Here is a 17,500-nt window from a genome sequence, read left to right as displayed (position 1 = left end):
CTCCTCCTCTCCTCCTCTCCCCTCCTCTCCTCCTCCTCCTCTCCTCCTCTCCTCCTCTCCTCCAGTACGAGGTATCAGAGGACAGTTTCTTCCAGAACATGTTGAACTTCTATAACTTCTCCTCCCGGGTGATGTCGGACCAGCTGAGGAAGACGCCCAACAAAGACCAGTAACACACACAGACACACACACACACACACACACACACAGATCAGTAGCTCTCCTGGTATGTTACTACCCCCCCCCCCCCCCCCCCAGGTGGAGCATGACCCCCCCCACAGTGAACGCCTACTACATCCCTACTAAGAACGGCATCGTGGTTCCAGCCGGGATCCTGCAGGCGCCGTTCTACTCTCATGACCACCCCAAGTGAGTCCTGACCTCTCTCTACCTCCCTCTCTCTCTCTCTCTCTACCTCTCTCTCTCTCTCTCTCTACCTCCCTCTCCCTCTCTCTCTCTACCTCCCTCTCTCTCTCTCTACCTCTATACCTCTATACCTCCGTCTCTCTCTCTCTCATCTGGTTTCTGTTTTCAGAGCATTGAACTTTGGAGGTATCGGAGTGGTGATGGGTCACGAGCTGACGCACGCCTTCGACGATCAAGGTCAGTCTGCCGCTATCAGGAAGGTTCCACCTTAAAACATCAACGTGCTGCCGCTATCAGGAAGGTTCCACCTTAAAACATCAACGTGCTGCCGCTATCAGGACGGTTCCACCTTAAAACATCAACATGCTGCCGCTATCAGGAAGGTTCCACCTTAAAACATCAACGTGCTGCGAGCTATCAGGAAGGTTCCACCTTAAAACATCAACATGCTGCGAGCTATCAGGAAGGTTCCACCTTAAAACATCAACGTGCTGCCGCTATCAGGACGGTTCCACCTTAAAACATCAACGTGCTGCCGCTATCAAGAAGGTTCCACCTTAAAACATCAACGTGCTGCGAGCTATCAGGAAGGTTCCACCTTAAAACATCAACGTGCTGCGAGCTATCAGGACGGTTCCACCTTAAAACATCAACGTGCTGCCGCTATCAGGACGGTTCCACCTTAAAACATCAAAGTGCTGCCGCTATCAGGAAGGTTCCACCTTAAAACATCAACGTGCTGCCGCTATCAGGACGGTTCCACCTTAAAACATCAATGTGCTGCCGCTATCAGGAAGGTTCCACCTTAAAACATCAACGTGCTGCCGCTATCAGGACGGTTCCACCTTAAAACATCAACGTGGTGCCGCTATCAGGAAGGTTCCACCTTAAAACATTAACGTGCTCAGGTGCCACTATCAGGAAGGTTCCACCTTAAAACATCAACGCGCTCCGGTGCAGCTATCAGGAAGGTTCCACCTTAAACATGAGTGTGGTGCCGCTATCAGGAAGGTTCCACCTTAAATCACCAACATGTTCAGGTGCAGCTATCAGGAAGGTTCCACCTTAAAATATCAATGTGGTGCCGCTATCAGGAAGGTTCCACCTTAAAATATCAATGTGGTGCTGCTATCAGGAAGGTTCCACCTTAAAATATCAATGTGGTGCTGCTATCAGGAAGGTTCCACCTTAAATCACCAACGTGCTCAGGTGCAGCTATCAGGAAGGTTCCACCTAAAAACACCAACATGTTCAGGTGCAGCTATCAGGAAGGTTCCACCTTAAAACACCAACATGTTCAGGTGCAGCTATCAGGAAGGTTCCACCTTAAAACACCAACATGTTCAGGTGCAGCTATCAGGAAGGTTCCACCTTAAAACACCAACATGTTCAGGTGCAGCTATCAGGAAGGTTCCACCTTAAAATATCAATGTTGTGCCGCTATCAGGAAGGTTCCACCTTAAAACACCAACATGTTCAGGTGCAGCTATCAGGAAGGTTCCACCTTAAAACACCAACATGTTCAGGTGCAGCTATCAGGAAGGTTCCACCTTAAAATATCAATGTTGTGCCGCTATCAGGAAGGTTCCACCTTAAAACATCAACGCGCTCAGGTGCAGCTATCAGGTTCTACCTTAAGAGCTGGCCTCCCGCTAACCCTACCCCCCCGGAGAGCTTCAGCGTGTCCCGTGTGGTTCCGCAGGTCGTGAGTACGATAAGGAGGGGAACCTGCGCCCGTGGTGGCAGAACTCGTCGGTGGAGGCGTTCCGCCAGCGCACCGAGTGCATGGTGGAGCAGTACAGCCGCTACACCGTCAACGGGGAACACGTCAACGGGAAGCAGACGCTGGGGGAGAACATCGCCGACAACGGCGGCCTGAAGGCGGCGTACCACGTGAGTACGGCTGCCGCGCCGTCGTCCGGCGTCGCCTTGCCGTGTCTGACTGTGTCCGGTCCTGCAGGCGTACAGAACCTGGATCCAGAAGAACGGAGAGGAGAACAAACTTCCTGCCGTCAACCTGACCAACGACCAGCTCTTCTTCGTGGGGTTCGCGCAGGTGAGACGTTAGCATGACGTTAGCGTGTTCAGACCTGACGTTAGCATGTTCAGACCTGACGTTAGCGTGACGTTAGCATGTTCAGACCTGACGCTAGTGTGGCGTTAGCGTGACGTTAGTGTGGCGTTAGCGTGAGGCCAGCTGCTTGCGTTGTTGACGTTGTGGCGTCCTCCAGGTGTGGTGCTCCGTCCGGACACCGGAGAGCGCTCACGAGGGCCTGGTGACCGACCCCCACAGTCCGCCGCGCTACCGCGTCATCGGCACGCTCGCCAACTCGCCGGACTTCAGCCGCCACTTCAGCTGCCCTGAGGGGACGCCCATGAACACCGGGAGGCGCTGCGAGGTCTGGTAGACCCGCTGAGGACGGCCGGGGGGCGGGGCCAAGGCCGGGGGGCGGGGCCAAGGCCGGGGGGCGGGGTTAGTTAGGCCAATGCAGCTGGTTAGTGTCTTAATTAGCATCTACACTTAATCTGTTAATAGAGACGATGGGACTCGTTGTCATGGAGACGGTGAAGACTAAGGATGACGAAGGTGATGAAGCCAAACGAGACGCTGTCGTAGATTCCTGCTTTATTACCATAAACACCATTAATGTTATCTCTGTGTGTGTGTGTGTGTGTGTGTGTGTGTGTGTGTGTGTGTGTGTGTGTGTGTGTGTGTGTGTGTGTGTGTGTGTGTGTGCGTGCGTGCGTGCGTGCGTGCGTGCGTGCGTGCGTGTGTGTGCTGCGTCCTTCTCTGATGACATCACTGTGATGACCTCGTGCTCAGTTGAAATGTGAGCTGCGCTCTGATTGGCCAGGAGGATTTTGGCACTGAATTCAAAACGTTTTTATTTTTTAACGATGAATCGTCGTTTTTACATCAAAGAGAAATTAACCATTTGTGTTTAAAAAAAAAAAAAAAAAAAAAAGAGCCAGGTGACAAATTACTGGTACAAATTCAGTTTTAGGGGAACTCCTGGGCAGGAGCGTGAGGCGTTCAGGGAACCCTACGACTGTGGGATATGGGGAACTCCTGGGCAGGAGCGTGAGGCGTTCAGGGGCCGGTGGAAGCCGTAGGATGTTATTGAACTGTAACGGCCGCAAGGCGTTCAGGGACCTAAACAAGCGCGAGGAAGTCACAGCGTCTGAATTCACGTGTCGATCGTCACAGTTACTGTGTGTGTGTGTGTGTGTGTGTGTGTGTGTGTGTGTGTGTGTGTGTGTGTGTGTGTGTGTGTGTGTGTGTGTGTGTGTGTGTCCAGCCCCATGCAGCTTCTATGTCCCTACTTGTTCAGCAGAAGAAGCTGCTTCCTGCCAAAGATCGTGTGTGTGTGTGTGTGTGTGGGGGGGGGATTCTCTCTGTCCATCACGTCCGTCCGTCGTCATGGTGAAGTCTCGTCCTCGTCCTCGTCCATCGTCGGGACGAGCGTCATTATCAGGGGCGTGTTTGGTTTTTCCCCCAGTTGGGGAGGGTCCTTGAACGCGTCGTCTCCAGACTGGACCTTCAGAACCGGTTCCTGTCCCACTCAGTGAAGAACTGGTCCGCCGCGATGTCCTTGAACGCATCATCTTCATGTAAAAGCATTGGTAACTGTTCAGTGTGTAAATCTGTGGACTGTAATCAGGATGTGGGGGGGGGGAGGGGGTTCTTTTGAAGGTCTTTGAATGCATCACGTCATAATGTAAGGACTCGTGAAGACAGACAGATGTGGACATTTAGTTCAGGGACTCCGCTAAAGGAGAATGTGACTGTTTCTGTCTGCGCATTCTGCTGAAGTGTCTTTGAACGCATCATCATGTGAAAAGCTCTTAAATACATAAAGACAAACGTCAGTTTCTCTTGATTGTGATTGTGGTCAGTGAACGCACCACGAGGTTTCCCAACACCGGGGAGGTCAGTGAACACACCACCGAGGTTTCACAGCACCGGGGGGTCAGTGAACACACCACCGAGGTTTCACAGCACCGGGGGGTCAGTGAACGCACCACCGAGGTTTCACAGCACCGAGGGGTCCGTGAACGCACCACCAAGGTTTCACAGCACAGAGGGTCAGTGAACGCACCACCGAGGTTTCACAGTACCGGGGGTCAGTGAACGCACCACCGAGGTTTCACAACACTGGGGGTCGGTGAACGCACCACTGAGGTTTCACAGTACCGGGGGTCAGTGAACGCACCACTGAGGTTTCACAGCACCGGGGATCAGTGAACGCACCACTGAGGTTACGCAGCACCGGGGGGGTCTGAGAACGCACGACTGAGGTTTCACAGTACCGGGGGTCATGTGAATGCACCACCGAGGTTTCACAGTACCGGGGGTCAGTGAACGCACCACTGAGGTTTCACAGTACCGGGGGGTCAGTGAACGCACCACCGAGGTTTCACAGTACCGGGGGTCAGTGAACGCACCACCGAGGTTTCACAGTACCGGGGGTCATGTGAATGCACCACCGAGGTTTCACAACACAGTACCGGGGGGTCAGTGAACGCACCACCAAGGTTTCACAGCACAGAGGGTCAGTGAACGCACCACCGAGGTTTCACAGTACCGGGGGTCAGTGAACGCACCACCGAGGTTTCACAACACTGGGGGTCGGTGAACGCACCACTGAGGTTTCACAGTACCGGGGGTCAGTGAACGCACCACTGAGGTTTCACAGCACCGGGGATCTGTGAACGCACCACTGAGGTTACGCAGCACCGGGGGGGTCTGAGAACGCACGACTGAGGTTTCACAGTACCGGGGGTCATGTGAATGCACCACCGAGGTTTCACAGTACCGGGGGTCAGTGAACGCACCACTGAGGTTTCACAGTACCGGGGGGTCAGTGAACGCACCACCGAGGTTTCACAGTACCGGGGGTCAGTGAACGCACCACCGAGGTTTCACAGTACCGGGGGTCATGTGAACGCACCACCGAGGTTTCACAACACAGTACCGGGGGGTCAGTGAACGCACCACCGAGGTTTCACAGTACCGGGGGTCATGTGAACGCACCACCGAGGTTTCACAGTACCGGGGGTCAATGAACGCACCACCGAGGTTTCACAGTACCGGGGGTCAGTGAACGCACCACCGAGGTGTCACAACACCGGGGGTCAGTGAACGCACCACCGAGGTCTCATTAGCATTAAAATGACTAAGTAATAGATTACTCAAAGTAATAAATCACTGGAAGGAGTTTATGAAAAGTTTAAATGATGAGAATTGGGGCACCACTGGCTAAACTGGAAATAGTGAATATTGAAATATCAGTCTCGTCTTTAAAAAGGATTTATTTCAGTTAATATTTCTGTGTAAATAAAACAGATTCCAGCACAAACTGGTACAAACCAGGAACTGTCAACAATTACTACACAATAGTTACCAGGAATCCATCAAGTCGGCTAACTAAAGTTTATTAATTCATAAATAATTGAGGAATCAACACAATCAAACAAGGAGATCTCGTCTAAACAGTGTGGATGTAATGACCAGGAGTGTCCACCAGGTGGCGGCGGACCTGGAGGCTCAGTGGGAGACGGTGGAGGGATGTGGAACGGACACCAGAGGGAGGCAGAGAGAGAGACGGAGAGAGAGAGAGAGAGAGAGAGAGCGAGAGAGAGAGATGGAGAGAGAGAGAGTGCTCCCCCTGCTGGTCCCTCCTCTCACTGCTCCTCCTGTTTGCAGTACCAGGTGTATTCAGGTGTCCAGGTGTGTCCAAGTGACCAGTTGTGTCCAGGTGTGTCCAGGTGTCCAGGTATATCCAGGTGTCCAGGTGTGTTCAGGTGTCCAGGTATATCCAGGTGTCCAGGTGTCCAGGTGTGTTCAGGTGTCCAGGTGTGTCCAGGTGTGTTCAGGTGTCCAGGTACATCCAGGTGTCCAGGTGTGTTCAGGTGTCCAGGTGTGTCCAGGTGTCCAGGTGTGTTCAGGTATATCCAGGTGTCCAGGTGTGTCCAGGTGTATCCAGGTGTGTTCAGATGTCCAGGTATATCCAGGTGTGTCCAGGTGTCCAGGTGTTTTCAGATGTCCAGGTATATCCAGGTGTCCAGGTATATCCAGGTGTGTTCAGGTGTCCAGGTACATCCAGGTGTGTTCAGGTGTCCAGGTGTGTCCAGGTGTGTCCAGGTGACCAGTTGTGTCCAGGTGTGTCCAGTTGTGTCCAGGTGCATCCAGGTGTGTCCAGGTGTGTTCAGGTGTCCAGGTACATCCAGGTGTATCCAGGTGTCCAGGTGTATCCAGGTGTCCAGGTGTGTCCAGGTGACCAGTTGTGTCCAGGTGTGTCCAGTTGTGTCCAGGTGCATCCAGGTGTGTCCAGATGTCCAGGTGTGTCCAGGTGACCAGTTGTGTCCAGGTGTCCAGGTGACCAGTTGTGTCCAGGTGTATCCAGGTGTCCAGGTGTATCCAGGTGTGCAGGTGCATCCAGGTGTGTCCAGGTGACCAGTTGTGTCCAGGTGTATCCAGGTATCCAGGTGTGTCCAGGTGTATCCAGGTGTGTCCAGGTGTCCTGGTGTCCAGGTGTGTCCAGGTGTTCAGGCGCCCCTGCAGGTGAGCAGCTGCCAGCAGCAGGCCCTGAGGCGCGTCACCTGCATACCGTACAGCAGCGGGTTGAGCAGCGGCTGTATGACCAGGAAGTAGAGCGACAGGACGCCGCGCAGCGCGGCGGGCACGTGGCTCATGTCGAAGCGGCTCTGCAGCACCTGGAACAGGCAGCCGCAGCAGAAATTGAGCAGCGACACCAGGTGGGGGCCACAGGTGCTGACGGCCTTACGCCGGGTCCGCGCAGAACCGACGGAACACACCCGCAGGATCCGGGCGTAGGAGAACACGATGGGCGCCAGCGGAACCAGCACCGCCAGCGGGAGCGCCGCCAGGCCGTACGCGTTGTTGACGGCGGTGTCGGAGCAGGCGAGGCGCACCAGCTGGAAGTTGTCGCACACCAGTGCGTCCAGCGCGGCGCCGCACAGCGTAAGGCGCAGGCTGAGCGCCAGCGTCACCAGGAACTTCAGCAGCGAGTAGAACCACGCCGCCAGCGCCAGCGCCGCCGCACGGCGGCCCGTCATCAGGGCGCAGTAGCGCAGCGGCAGGCACACGGCCAGGAAGCGGTCGTACGCCATGACGGCAAGGCTGCAGAACTCCACGTTGACGTAGGTGTAGAGGACGTAGATCTGCAGGAAGCAGAACGGCAGTGGAACCCAGTGGGTGGCGGAGAACAGCTGCAGCAGCAGGAAGGGGAACAGGCCGCTGCTGCCGTACAGCTCGTTGACCAACAGGCTGAGCAGGAACAGGTACATGGGCCGGTGCAGGGTTCTGTTCACGCAGATCACCACGATCAGCAGAACGTTGGAACCCAGGATGGACACGTAGACCAGCGCCACCACCAGGAACCACAGGTACCTGGCGCTGCCCAGGTCCAGGTACCCACCCAGGACCAGGAACGTCACCGAGGATGAGTTCATGGTGGCGGAGAACCGGAATCAGTCGGGAGCTTCTGGAGATAATACACAGGGGAACGTCTGGAGATCACAGGAGAATGTCTGAAGATCACACAGGAGAACGTCTGAAGATCACAGTAGAACGTCGGAAGATCACACAGGAGAACTTCTGAAGATCACAGTAGAACGTCTGAAGATCACACAGGAGAACGTCTGAAGATCACAGTAGAACGTCGGATGATCACACACAGGAGAACGTCTTGAGATCACGCACGGTAGAATGTCTGAAGATCAAAGTAGAACGTCTCAAGATCAAAGAGTAGAACGTCTGAAGATCACAGTAGAATATCTCAAGATCAAAGAGTAGAACGTCTGACGATCACAGTAGAACGTCTGGAGATCACAGGAGAACGTCTGAAGATCAAAGTAGAATGTCTGAAGATCAAAGTAGAACGTCTCAAGGTCAAAGAGTACAACGTCTGAAGATGAAAGAGTAGAACATTTGAAGATCACACAGGAGAACATCTGGAGATCACACAGGAGAACGTCTCAAGATCACACAGGAGAACGTATGGAGATCACAGGAGAACATCTGGAGATCACAGTAGAACGTCTGGAGATCACACAGTAGAAGGTCTGTAGATCACACAGTAGAATGTCTGTAGATCACAGTAGAACGTCTGAAGATCAAAGAGGAGAATGTTTGAAGATCACAGGAGAACATCTGGAGATCACAGGAGAACATCTGACGATCACACACAGGAGAACGTCTTGAGATCACGCACGGTAGAACGTCTGACGATCACAGTAGAACGTCTATAGATCACAGGAGAACGTCTGACGATCACAGGAGAACGTCTGAAGATCACACACAGGAGAACGTCTGAAGATCACACACGGTAGAACGTTTGAAGATCACAGGAGAACGTCTGGAGATCACAAGAGAACATCTGACGATCACACACAGGAGAACGTCTTGAGATCACGCACGGTCAAACGTCTGACGATCACAGTAGAACGTCTATAGATCACAGGAGAACGTCTGACGATCACAGGAGAATGTCTGAAGATCACACACGGTAGAACGTCTGAAGATCACAGTAGAACGTCTGAAGATCACAGTAGAATGTCTAAAGATCAAAGAGTAGAATGTCTATAGATACCAGGAGAACGTCTGGAGATCACAGTAGAGCGTCTGGAGATCACAGTAGAACGTCTGTAGATCACAGTAGAATGTCTGAAGATCACACAGGAGAACGTATGGAGATCACCTAGTGGAACGTCTGAAAATCACAGTAGAACGTCTGTAGATCACACAGTAGAACGTCTCAAGATCACAGTAGAACGTCTGAAGATCACAGTAGAACGTCTCAAGATCACACACAGGAGAACGTCTGAAGATCACACACAGGAGAACGTCTGAAGATCACACACAGTAGAACATCTGAAAATGACAGAAGAATGTCTGAAGATCATACAGATAGAACGTCTCAAGATCACACAGTAGAACGTCTCAAGATCACACATTAGAACGTCTGAAAATCACAGTAGAACGTCTCAAGATCACACATTAGAACGTCTCAAGATCACACACAGGAGAACGTCTGAAGATCACACACAGTAGAACGTCTGAAAATCACAGTAGAACGTCTCAAGATCACACAGGAGAACATCTGAAGATCACAGTAGAACGTCTAAAGATCAAAGAGTAGAAAGTCTGAAGATCTCTCTCTCACACACACACACACACACACACACACACACACACACACACACACACACACACACACACACACACACACACACACACAGACTCACTTGATGCTGCATCGGAGGTTTTTATCAAGACCAGAACCAATGAGAGCTGCTGATTAATCTACTGAACGTTACTCCTCCTCCTCCTCCTCCTCCTCCTCCTCCTCCTGCTCCTCTTCCTCCTCCTCCTCCTCCTCTTCCTCCTCCTCCTCCTCCTTCTCCTCCTCCTCCTCTTCCTCCCCCTCCTCTTGCTCCTCCTCCTGCTCCTCTTCTTCCTCCTCCTCCTCCTTTCCTGCCTCCACCCAATCCTTTCCTCCCTCCACCCAATTCTTTCCTGCCTCCACCCGATTCCTCCCTCCACCCGATTCCTCCCTCCACCCAATCCTTTCCTGCCTCCACCCAATCCTTTCCTGCCTCCACCCGATTCCTCCCTCCACCCAATCCGTTCCTGCCTCCACCCGATTCCTCCCTCCACCCAATCCGTTCCTGCCTCCACCCGATTCCTCCCTCCACCCAATCCTTTCCTCCCTCCACCCGATTCCTCCCGTCACATAATCGTTTTCTGCCTCCACCCGATTCATCCCTCCACCCAATCCTTTCCTCCCTCCACCCGATTCCTCCCTCCACCCAATCCTTTCTGGCCTCCACCCGATTCCTCCCTCCACCAAATCTTTTCCTCCCTCCACCCGATTCCTCCCTCCACCCAATCCTTTCCGGCCTCCACCCAATCCGTTCCTGCCTCCACCCGATTCCTCCCTCCACCCGATTCCTCCCTCCACCCAATCCTTTCCTGCCTTCACCCAATCCTTTCCTCCCTCCACCCGATTCCTCCCTCCACCCAATCCTTTCCGGCCTCCACCCGATTCCTCCTTCCACCCGATTCCTCCCTCCACCCAATCCTTTCCTGCCTTCACCCAATCCTTTCCTCCCTCCACCCGATTCCTCCCTCCACCCAATCCTTTCCGGCCTCCACCCGATTCCTCCCTCCACCCAATCTTTTCCCCCCTCCACCCGATTCCTCCCTCCACCCAATCCATTCCTGCCTCCACCCGATTCCTCCCTCCACCCGATTCCTTCCTCCACCCAATCCTTTCCTGCCTTCACCCAATCCTTTTTCTGCCTCCATCCGATTCCTCCCTCCACCCAATCCTTTCCTCCCTCCACCCAATCCTTTCCTGCCTCCACCCGATTCCTCCCTCCACCCAATCCTTTCCTGCCTCCACCCGATTCCTCCCTCCACCCAATCCTTTCCTCCCTCCACCTGATTCCTGCCTCCACCCGATTCCTCCCTCCACCCAATCCTTTCCTCCCTCCACCCAATTACTCCCCCCACCCAATCCGTTCCTGCCTCCACCCGATTCCTCCCTCCACCCAATTCCTCCCTCCACCCAATCCGTTCCTGCCTCCACCCGATTCCTTATTCCACCCAATCCTTCCTGCCTCCACCCGATTCCTCCCTCCACCCAATCCTTTCCTCCCTCCACTCGATTCCTGCCTCCACCCGATTCCTCCCTCCACCCAATTCCTCCCTCCACCCAATCCGTTCCTGCCTCCACCCGATTCCTTATTCCACCCAATCCTTCCTGCCTCCACCCGATTCCTCCCGCCACCCAATCTGTTCCTGCCTCAACCCGATTCCTTATTCCACCCAATCCTTCCTGCCTCCACCCGATTCCTCCCTCCACCCAATCCTTTCCTCCCTCCACTCGATTCCTGCCTCCACCCGATTCCTCCCTCCACCCAATCCTTTCTTACCTCCACCCAATTCCTCCCTCCACCCAATACGTTCCTGCCTCCACCCGATTCCTGCCTCAACCATATTCCTCCCTCCACCCAATCCTTTCCTGCCTCCACCCAATTCCTCCCTCCACCCAATCCTTTCCTGCCTCCACCCGATTCCTCCCTTCACCCAATCCTTTCCTCCCTCCACCCGATTCCTGCCTCCACCCGATTCCTCCCTCCACCCAATCCTTTCCTCCCTCCACCCAATTACTCCCCCCACCCAATCCGTTCCTGCCTCCACCCGATTCCTCCATCCACCCAATTCCTCCCTCCACCCAATCCGTTCCTGCCTCCACCCGATTCCTTATTCCACCCAATCCTTCCTGCCTCCACCCGATTCCTCCCTCCACCCAATCCGTTCCTGCCTCCACCCAATTCCTTATTCCACCCAATCCTTCCTGCCTCCACCCGATTCCTCCCTCCACCCAATCCTTTCCTCCCTCCACTCGATTCCTGCCTCCACCCGATTCCTCCCTCCACCCAATTCCTCCCTCCACCCAATCCGTTCCTGCCTCCACCCGATTCCTTATTCCACCCAATCCTTCATGCCTCCACCCGATTCCTCCCTCCACCCAATCCGTTCCTGCCTCCACCCGATTCCTTATTCCAGCCAATCCTTCCTGCCTCCACCCGATTCCTCCCTCCACCCAATCCTTTCCTCCCTCCACTCGATTCCTGCCTCCACCCGATTCCTCCCTCCACCCAATCCTTTCCTCCCTCCACCCAATTCCTCCCTCCACCCAATACGTTCCTGCCTCCACCCGATTCCTGCCTCAACCATATTCCTCCCTCCACCCAATCCTTTCCTGCCTCCACCCAATTCCTCCCTCCACCCAATCCTTTCCTGCCTCCACCCGATTCCTCCATCCACCCAAATCCTCCCTCCACCCAATCCGTTCCTGCCTCCACCCGATTCCTCCCTCCACCCAATCCTTCCTGCCTCCACCCGATTCCTCCCTCCACCCAATCCTTTCCTGCCTCCACCCGATTCCTCCCTCCACCCAATCCTTTCCTCCCTCCACCCGATTCCTCCCCCCACCCAATCCTTCCTGCCTCCACCCGATTCTTCCCCCCACCCAATCCTTCCTGCCTCCACCCGATTCCTCCCTCCACCCGATTCCTCCCTCCACCCAATCCTTTCCTGCCTCCACCCGATTCCTCCCTCCACCCAATCCTTTCCTCCCTCCACTCGATTCCTGCCTCCACCCGATTCCTCCCTCCACCCAATCCTTTCCTCCCTCCACTCGATTCCTGCCTCCACCCGATTCCTCCCTCCACCCAATCCTTTCCTCCCTCCACTCGATTCCTGCCTCCACCCGATTCCTCCCTCCACCCAATCCTTTCCTCCCTCCACTCGATTCCTGCCTCCACCCGATTCCTCCATACAAACTTTATTGTTAATCTGATTTAACTGAACCAGAAACAGTTAATCTGTATTAATCTGTTGCTTTTTCTTCAGTTTCAACTCGTCTATAACTCTTCATCCTCCTCCTCCTCCTCCTCCTCCCCCTCCTCCTCCTCCTCCTCCCTGAGCCACAGTGTTTACAACAGTAACCATGACGACGGGTAATTGATCCAGACTGAAGCGTCCGAGTCTCTGGATGGATGATTCTCAGGGGGGGGTCTGGATAGCCGGTCCTGGAGAGTCCTGGAGGGTCCTGGAGGGTCCTGGAGGGCCTCATTAGTACAGACCAGCTGCTCCACATCCTCACCTGGTTTCTTCTTCTGTTGTTTTCATTGTTCCTGAAAACATCAAAACAATTTGATGAAGAAAACAAGTTCATGGAACCAGTTAATCCTGGTATGGTAATCCAGGTAACTGGTATCCTGGTATGTTAATCCAGGTATGTTAATCCTGGTATGTTAATCCTGGTATGGTAATCCAGGTATGTTAATCCTGGTATGTTAATCCTGGCAACTGGTATCCTGGTATGTTAATCCTGGTATGTTAATCCAGGTAACTGGTATCCTCTTATATTAATCCTGGTATGTTAATCCTGGTATGTTAATCCAGGTAACTGGTATCCTCTTATATTAATCCTGGTATGTTAATCCTGGTATGTTAATCCAGGTAACTGATATCCTGGTATGTTAATCCTGGTATGTTTATCCTGGTATGTTAATCTAGGTATGTTAATCCAGGTATGTTAATTCTGGTATGTCAATCCAGGTAGGTTAATCCTGGTTTGTTAATCCAGGTATGTTTATCCTGGTATGTTAATTCTGGCATGTTAATCCTGGTAACTGGTATCCTGGTATGTTAATCCTTGTATGTTAATCCTAGTATGTTGATCCTGGTAACTGGTATCCTGGTATGTTAATCCTGGTATGTTAATCCAGGTATGTTAATCCAGGTATGTCAATCCAGGTATGTTAATCCTGGTATGTTAATCCAGGTAACAGATATCCTGGTATGTTAATCCAGGTAACAGATATCCTGGTATGTTAATCCTGGTATGTTAATCCAGGTAACAGATATCCTGGTATGTTAATCTAGGTAGCTGATCCTGGTATGTTAATCCAGGTAAGAGATATCCTTGTTTGTTAATCCTGGTATGTTGATCCAGGTAACTGATGTCGTGGTATGTTAACCCTGGTATGTTTATCCTGGTATGTTAATCCAGGTAACTGATCCTGGTATGTTAATCCAGGTAACTGATCCTGGTATGTAAATCCAGGTATGATCATCCTGGTATGTTAATCCAGGTATGTTAATCCAGGTATGTTTATCCTGGTATATTAATCCTGGTATGATAATCCTGGTATGTTAATCCTGGTATGGTAATCCAGGTTTGTTAATCCTGGTGTATTAATCCTGGTATGTTCATCCAGGTAACTGGTATCCTGGAATGTTAATCCTGGTATGTTAATCCTGGTAACTGGTATCCTGGCATGTTAATCCAGGTAACTGATATCCTGGTATGTTAATCCTGGTATGTTAATCCTGGTATGGTAATCAAGGTAGCTGATCCTGGTATGTTATTCCAGGTATGTTTATCTTGGTATGTTCATCCAGGTAACAGATATCCTGGTATGTTAATCCAGGTAACTGATCCTGGTATGTTAATCCAGGTAACTGATCCTGGTATGTTAATCCAGGTAACTGATATCCTGGTATGTTAATCAAGATATGTTAATCCGGGTATGTTAATCCTGGTATGTTAATCCAGGTAACAGATATCCTGGTATGTTAATTCAGGTAACTGATCCTGGTATGTTAATCCAGGTAACTGATATCCATGTATGTTAATCCAGGTAAGAGATATCCTAGTGTGTTAATCCTGGTATGTTAATCCAGGTAACTGATATCCTATTATGTTAATCCTGGTATGTTAATCCTGATATGTTAATCCAGGTAACTGATATCCTAGTATGTTAATCCTGGTATGTTAATCCTGGTATGTTAATCCAGGTAACTGATATCCTGGTATGTTTATCCTGGTATGTTTATCCTGGTATGTTAATCCAGGTAACTGATCCTGGTATGTTAATCCAGGTATGTTAATCCTGGTATGTTAATCCAGGTAACAGATATCCTGGTATGTTAATTCAGGTAACTGATCCTGGTATGTTAATCCAGGTAAGAGATATCCTAGTATGTTTATCCTGGTATGTTAATCCAGGTAACTGATCCTGGTATGTTAATCCAGGTAACTGATCCTGGTATGTTCATCCAGGTATGTTAATCCAGGTATGTTAATGCTGGTATGTTAATCCAGGTAACAGATATCCTGGTATGTTAATTCAGGTAACTGATCCTGGTATGTTAATCCTGGTATGTTAATCCAGGTAACAGATATCCTGGTATGTTAATTCAGGTAACTGATCCTGGTGTGTTAATCCAGGTAAGAGATATCCTAGTATGTTAATCCTAGTATGTTAATCCAGGTAACTGATATCCTGGTATGTTTATCCTGGTATGTTAATCCAGGTAACTGATCCTGGTATGTTAATCCAGGTATGTTAATCCTGGTATGTTAATCCAGGTAACTGATCCTGGTATGTTATCTCCTCCATCACGTCTCATCCTCACCTCCACCTCCTCCATCACGTCTCATCGTGACCTCCACCTCCTCCGTCACGTCTCTTCCTGACCTCCACCTCCTCCATCACGTCTCATCGTGACCTCCACCTCCTCCGTCACGTCTCTTCCTGACCTCCACCTCCTCCATCACGTCTCATCCTGACCTCCACCTCCTCCGTCACGTCTCATCCTGACCTCCACCTCCTCCGTCACGTCTCGTCCTGACCTCCACCTCCTCCATCACGTCTCGTCCTGACCTCCACCTCCTCCATCACGTCTCGTCCTGACCTCTACCTCCTCAATCACAGTTTCTCTCTCCCTACTCCCCCTCTTCTCCATCTTCTCCGTCAGGACGTAGCGTGAAACGACGGCGAGAAGCTAGGCTCTTTGATTGACTGTTTATGGTCAAAGGTCAAAGGTCACCTGTCCAGGTGGACCAGTCCTCCCCAGTACTGAGCTCTGATTGGTCCCTGCAGCGCCGCGTACAAAACTACCTCTTCTCCTGGGATGGCGAGGGGGCGGAGCCTGGCTCCAGGGGGCGGGGCCTGTGCAGGGACCTCGCTCCGGGGGGCGGGGCCTGGCTCCAGGGGGCGGGGCCTGTGCAGGGACCTGGCTCTCACCTAGTACTTAAATGTAGGTCTGGACAAGCAGGGAGACGTGGGTGTGTTGGTGTACCAGCTGAAGACTGCAGCGGCTATGCTCTCCCACACACACACACACACACACGCACACACACACACACACACACACTCACTCAGTGTGTCTTGCAGTAGAAGTTGATCCACAAGCGTCACGATGTCACACTGATCCTCATTAATAGTTGTTTTTGACGCATTGTTGACACATTGACGTGTTGTTGACGCATTGTTGACATGTTTCTGAGGCATTGTTGACGAGTTGTTGACGTGTTGTTGACGTGTTTTTGACGTGTTGTTGACGTGTTTTTGTGGCATTGTTGACTAGTTGTTGACGCGTTGTTGACGTGTTGTTGACATGTTTTTGACCCATTGTTGACGCATTATTGACGTGTTTTTGACCCATTGTTGACGCGTTGTTGACTTGTTTTTTACCCATTGTTGATGAGTTGTTGACATGGTGTTGACGTGTTTCTGAGGCATTGTTGACGCATTTTTGACGCGTTGTTGACGTGTTTTTGAGGCATTGTTGACGCATTTTTGACGCGTTGTTGACGTGTTTTTGACGCGTTTTTGACGTTTTTTTTACGTGTTGTTGACGTGTTTTGGACCCATTGTTGACGTGTTTCTGAGGCATTGTTGACGCATTTTTGACACGTTTTTGACGTGTTATTGATGAATTTTTGACGTGTTTTTGACTTGTTGATGATTTAATTTTGACACGTTGACGCGTTGTCGACATGTTTTTGACCCATTGTTGGCCCATTGTTGACGCGTTGTTGACGCGTTGTTGACGTGTTTTTGACGTTTTTTTTACGTGTTGTTGACGTGTTGTTGACGTGTTTTTGACCCATTGTTGACCCGTTGTTGACGCGTTGTTGACGTGTTGTTGACGTGTTGTTGACGTGTTGTTGACGTGTTTTGGACCCATTGTTGACGTGTTTTTGACCCATTGTTGACGAGTTGTTGACGTGTTTTTGACCCATCGTTGACGAGTTGTTGACGTGTTTTTGACCCATCGTTGACGCGTTGTTGACGCGTTGTTGACGTGTTTTTGACATGTTTTTGACCCATTGTTGACGTGTTGTTGACGTGTTGTTGACGTGTTTTTGACCCATTGTTGACGAGTTGTTGATGTGTTTTTGACCCATTGTTGACGTGTTGTTGACGTGTTTTTGACCCATCGTTGTCGAGTTGTTGACGTGTTTTTGACCCATTGTTGACGCGTTGTTGAGGAGTTGTTGACGTGTTTTTGAGGCATTGTTGATGAGTTGTTGACGTGTTTTTGACCCATTGTTGACGCGTTGACGTGTTTTTGACGCATTTTTGACGCATTGTTGATGCGTTGTTGACGTGTTTTTGACCCATTGTTGACGTGTTTTTGACCCTTTGTTGACGCGTTGTTGACGTGTTTTTGACCCGTTGTTGACGTGTTTTTGACCCATTGTTGACGCGTTGTTGACGAGTTGACGTGTTTTTGACTCAT

The 17,500-nt window shown here is 51.3% G+C and overlaps 2 protein-coding genes across 2 annotated transcripts in view; one reads left to right on the top strand and one right to left on the bottom strand.

The window, feature by feature from the left end:
- ece2b (endothelin converting enzyme 2b) overlaps nucleotides 1-4,239 on the top strand; it is a gene marked incomplete at its 5' end in the record, with an annotated part of 12,958 nt that extends 8,719 nt beyond the window's left edge. The window contains 7 exons of the mRNA XM_080521395.1: nucleotides 66-169; nucleotides 259-369; nucleotides 536-603; nucleotides 2,069-2,259; nucleotides 2,327-2,422; nucleotides 2,598-2,765; nucleotides 2,903-4,239. Of these exons, the coding sequence (XP_080377521.1) occupies nucleotides 66-169; nucleotides 259-369; nucleotides 536-603; nucleotides 2,069-2,259; nucleotides 2,327-2,422; nucleotides 2,598-2,765; nucleotides 2,903-2,935 (771 nt within the window). The 3' untranslated portion in view covers nucleotides 2,936-4,239. The remainder of the gene's footprint in view (nucleotides 1-65; nucleotides 170-258; nucleotides 370-535; nucleotides 604-2,068; nucleotides 2,260-2,326; nucleotides 2,423-2,597; nucleotides 2,766-2,902) is intronic.
- A 2,676-nt stretch (nucleotides 4,240-6,915) lies between these two features.
- On the bottom strand, nucleotides 6,916-7,842 carry LOC308147994 (olfactory receptor 2G6-like; the record flags this gene model as incomplete). The annotated part of the gene is made up of 1 exon (XM_080521394.1): nucleotides 6,916-7,842. The coding sequence occupies one exon, from the start codon at nucleotides 7,840-7,842 to the stop codon at nucleotides 6,916-6,918; it is 927 nt and encodes a 308-aa protein (XP_080377520.1).
- Between the last annotated feature and the right edge of the window lie 9,658 nt (nucleotides 7,843-17,500).

Source organism: Blennius ocellaris (genome assembly GCF_963422515.1).
Source record: "Blennius ocellaris genome assembly, contig: SCAFFOLD_77, whole genome shotgun sequence".
In the NCBI taxonomy this organism is placed as follows: Eukaryota; Metazoa; Chordata; class Actinopteri; order Blenniiformes; family Blenniidae; genus Blennius; species Blennius ocellaris.
The sequence above is the reverse complement of the archived record's forward strand: the minus strand, read 5'-3'. Positions and strand labels throughout refer to the sequence as shown.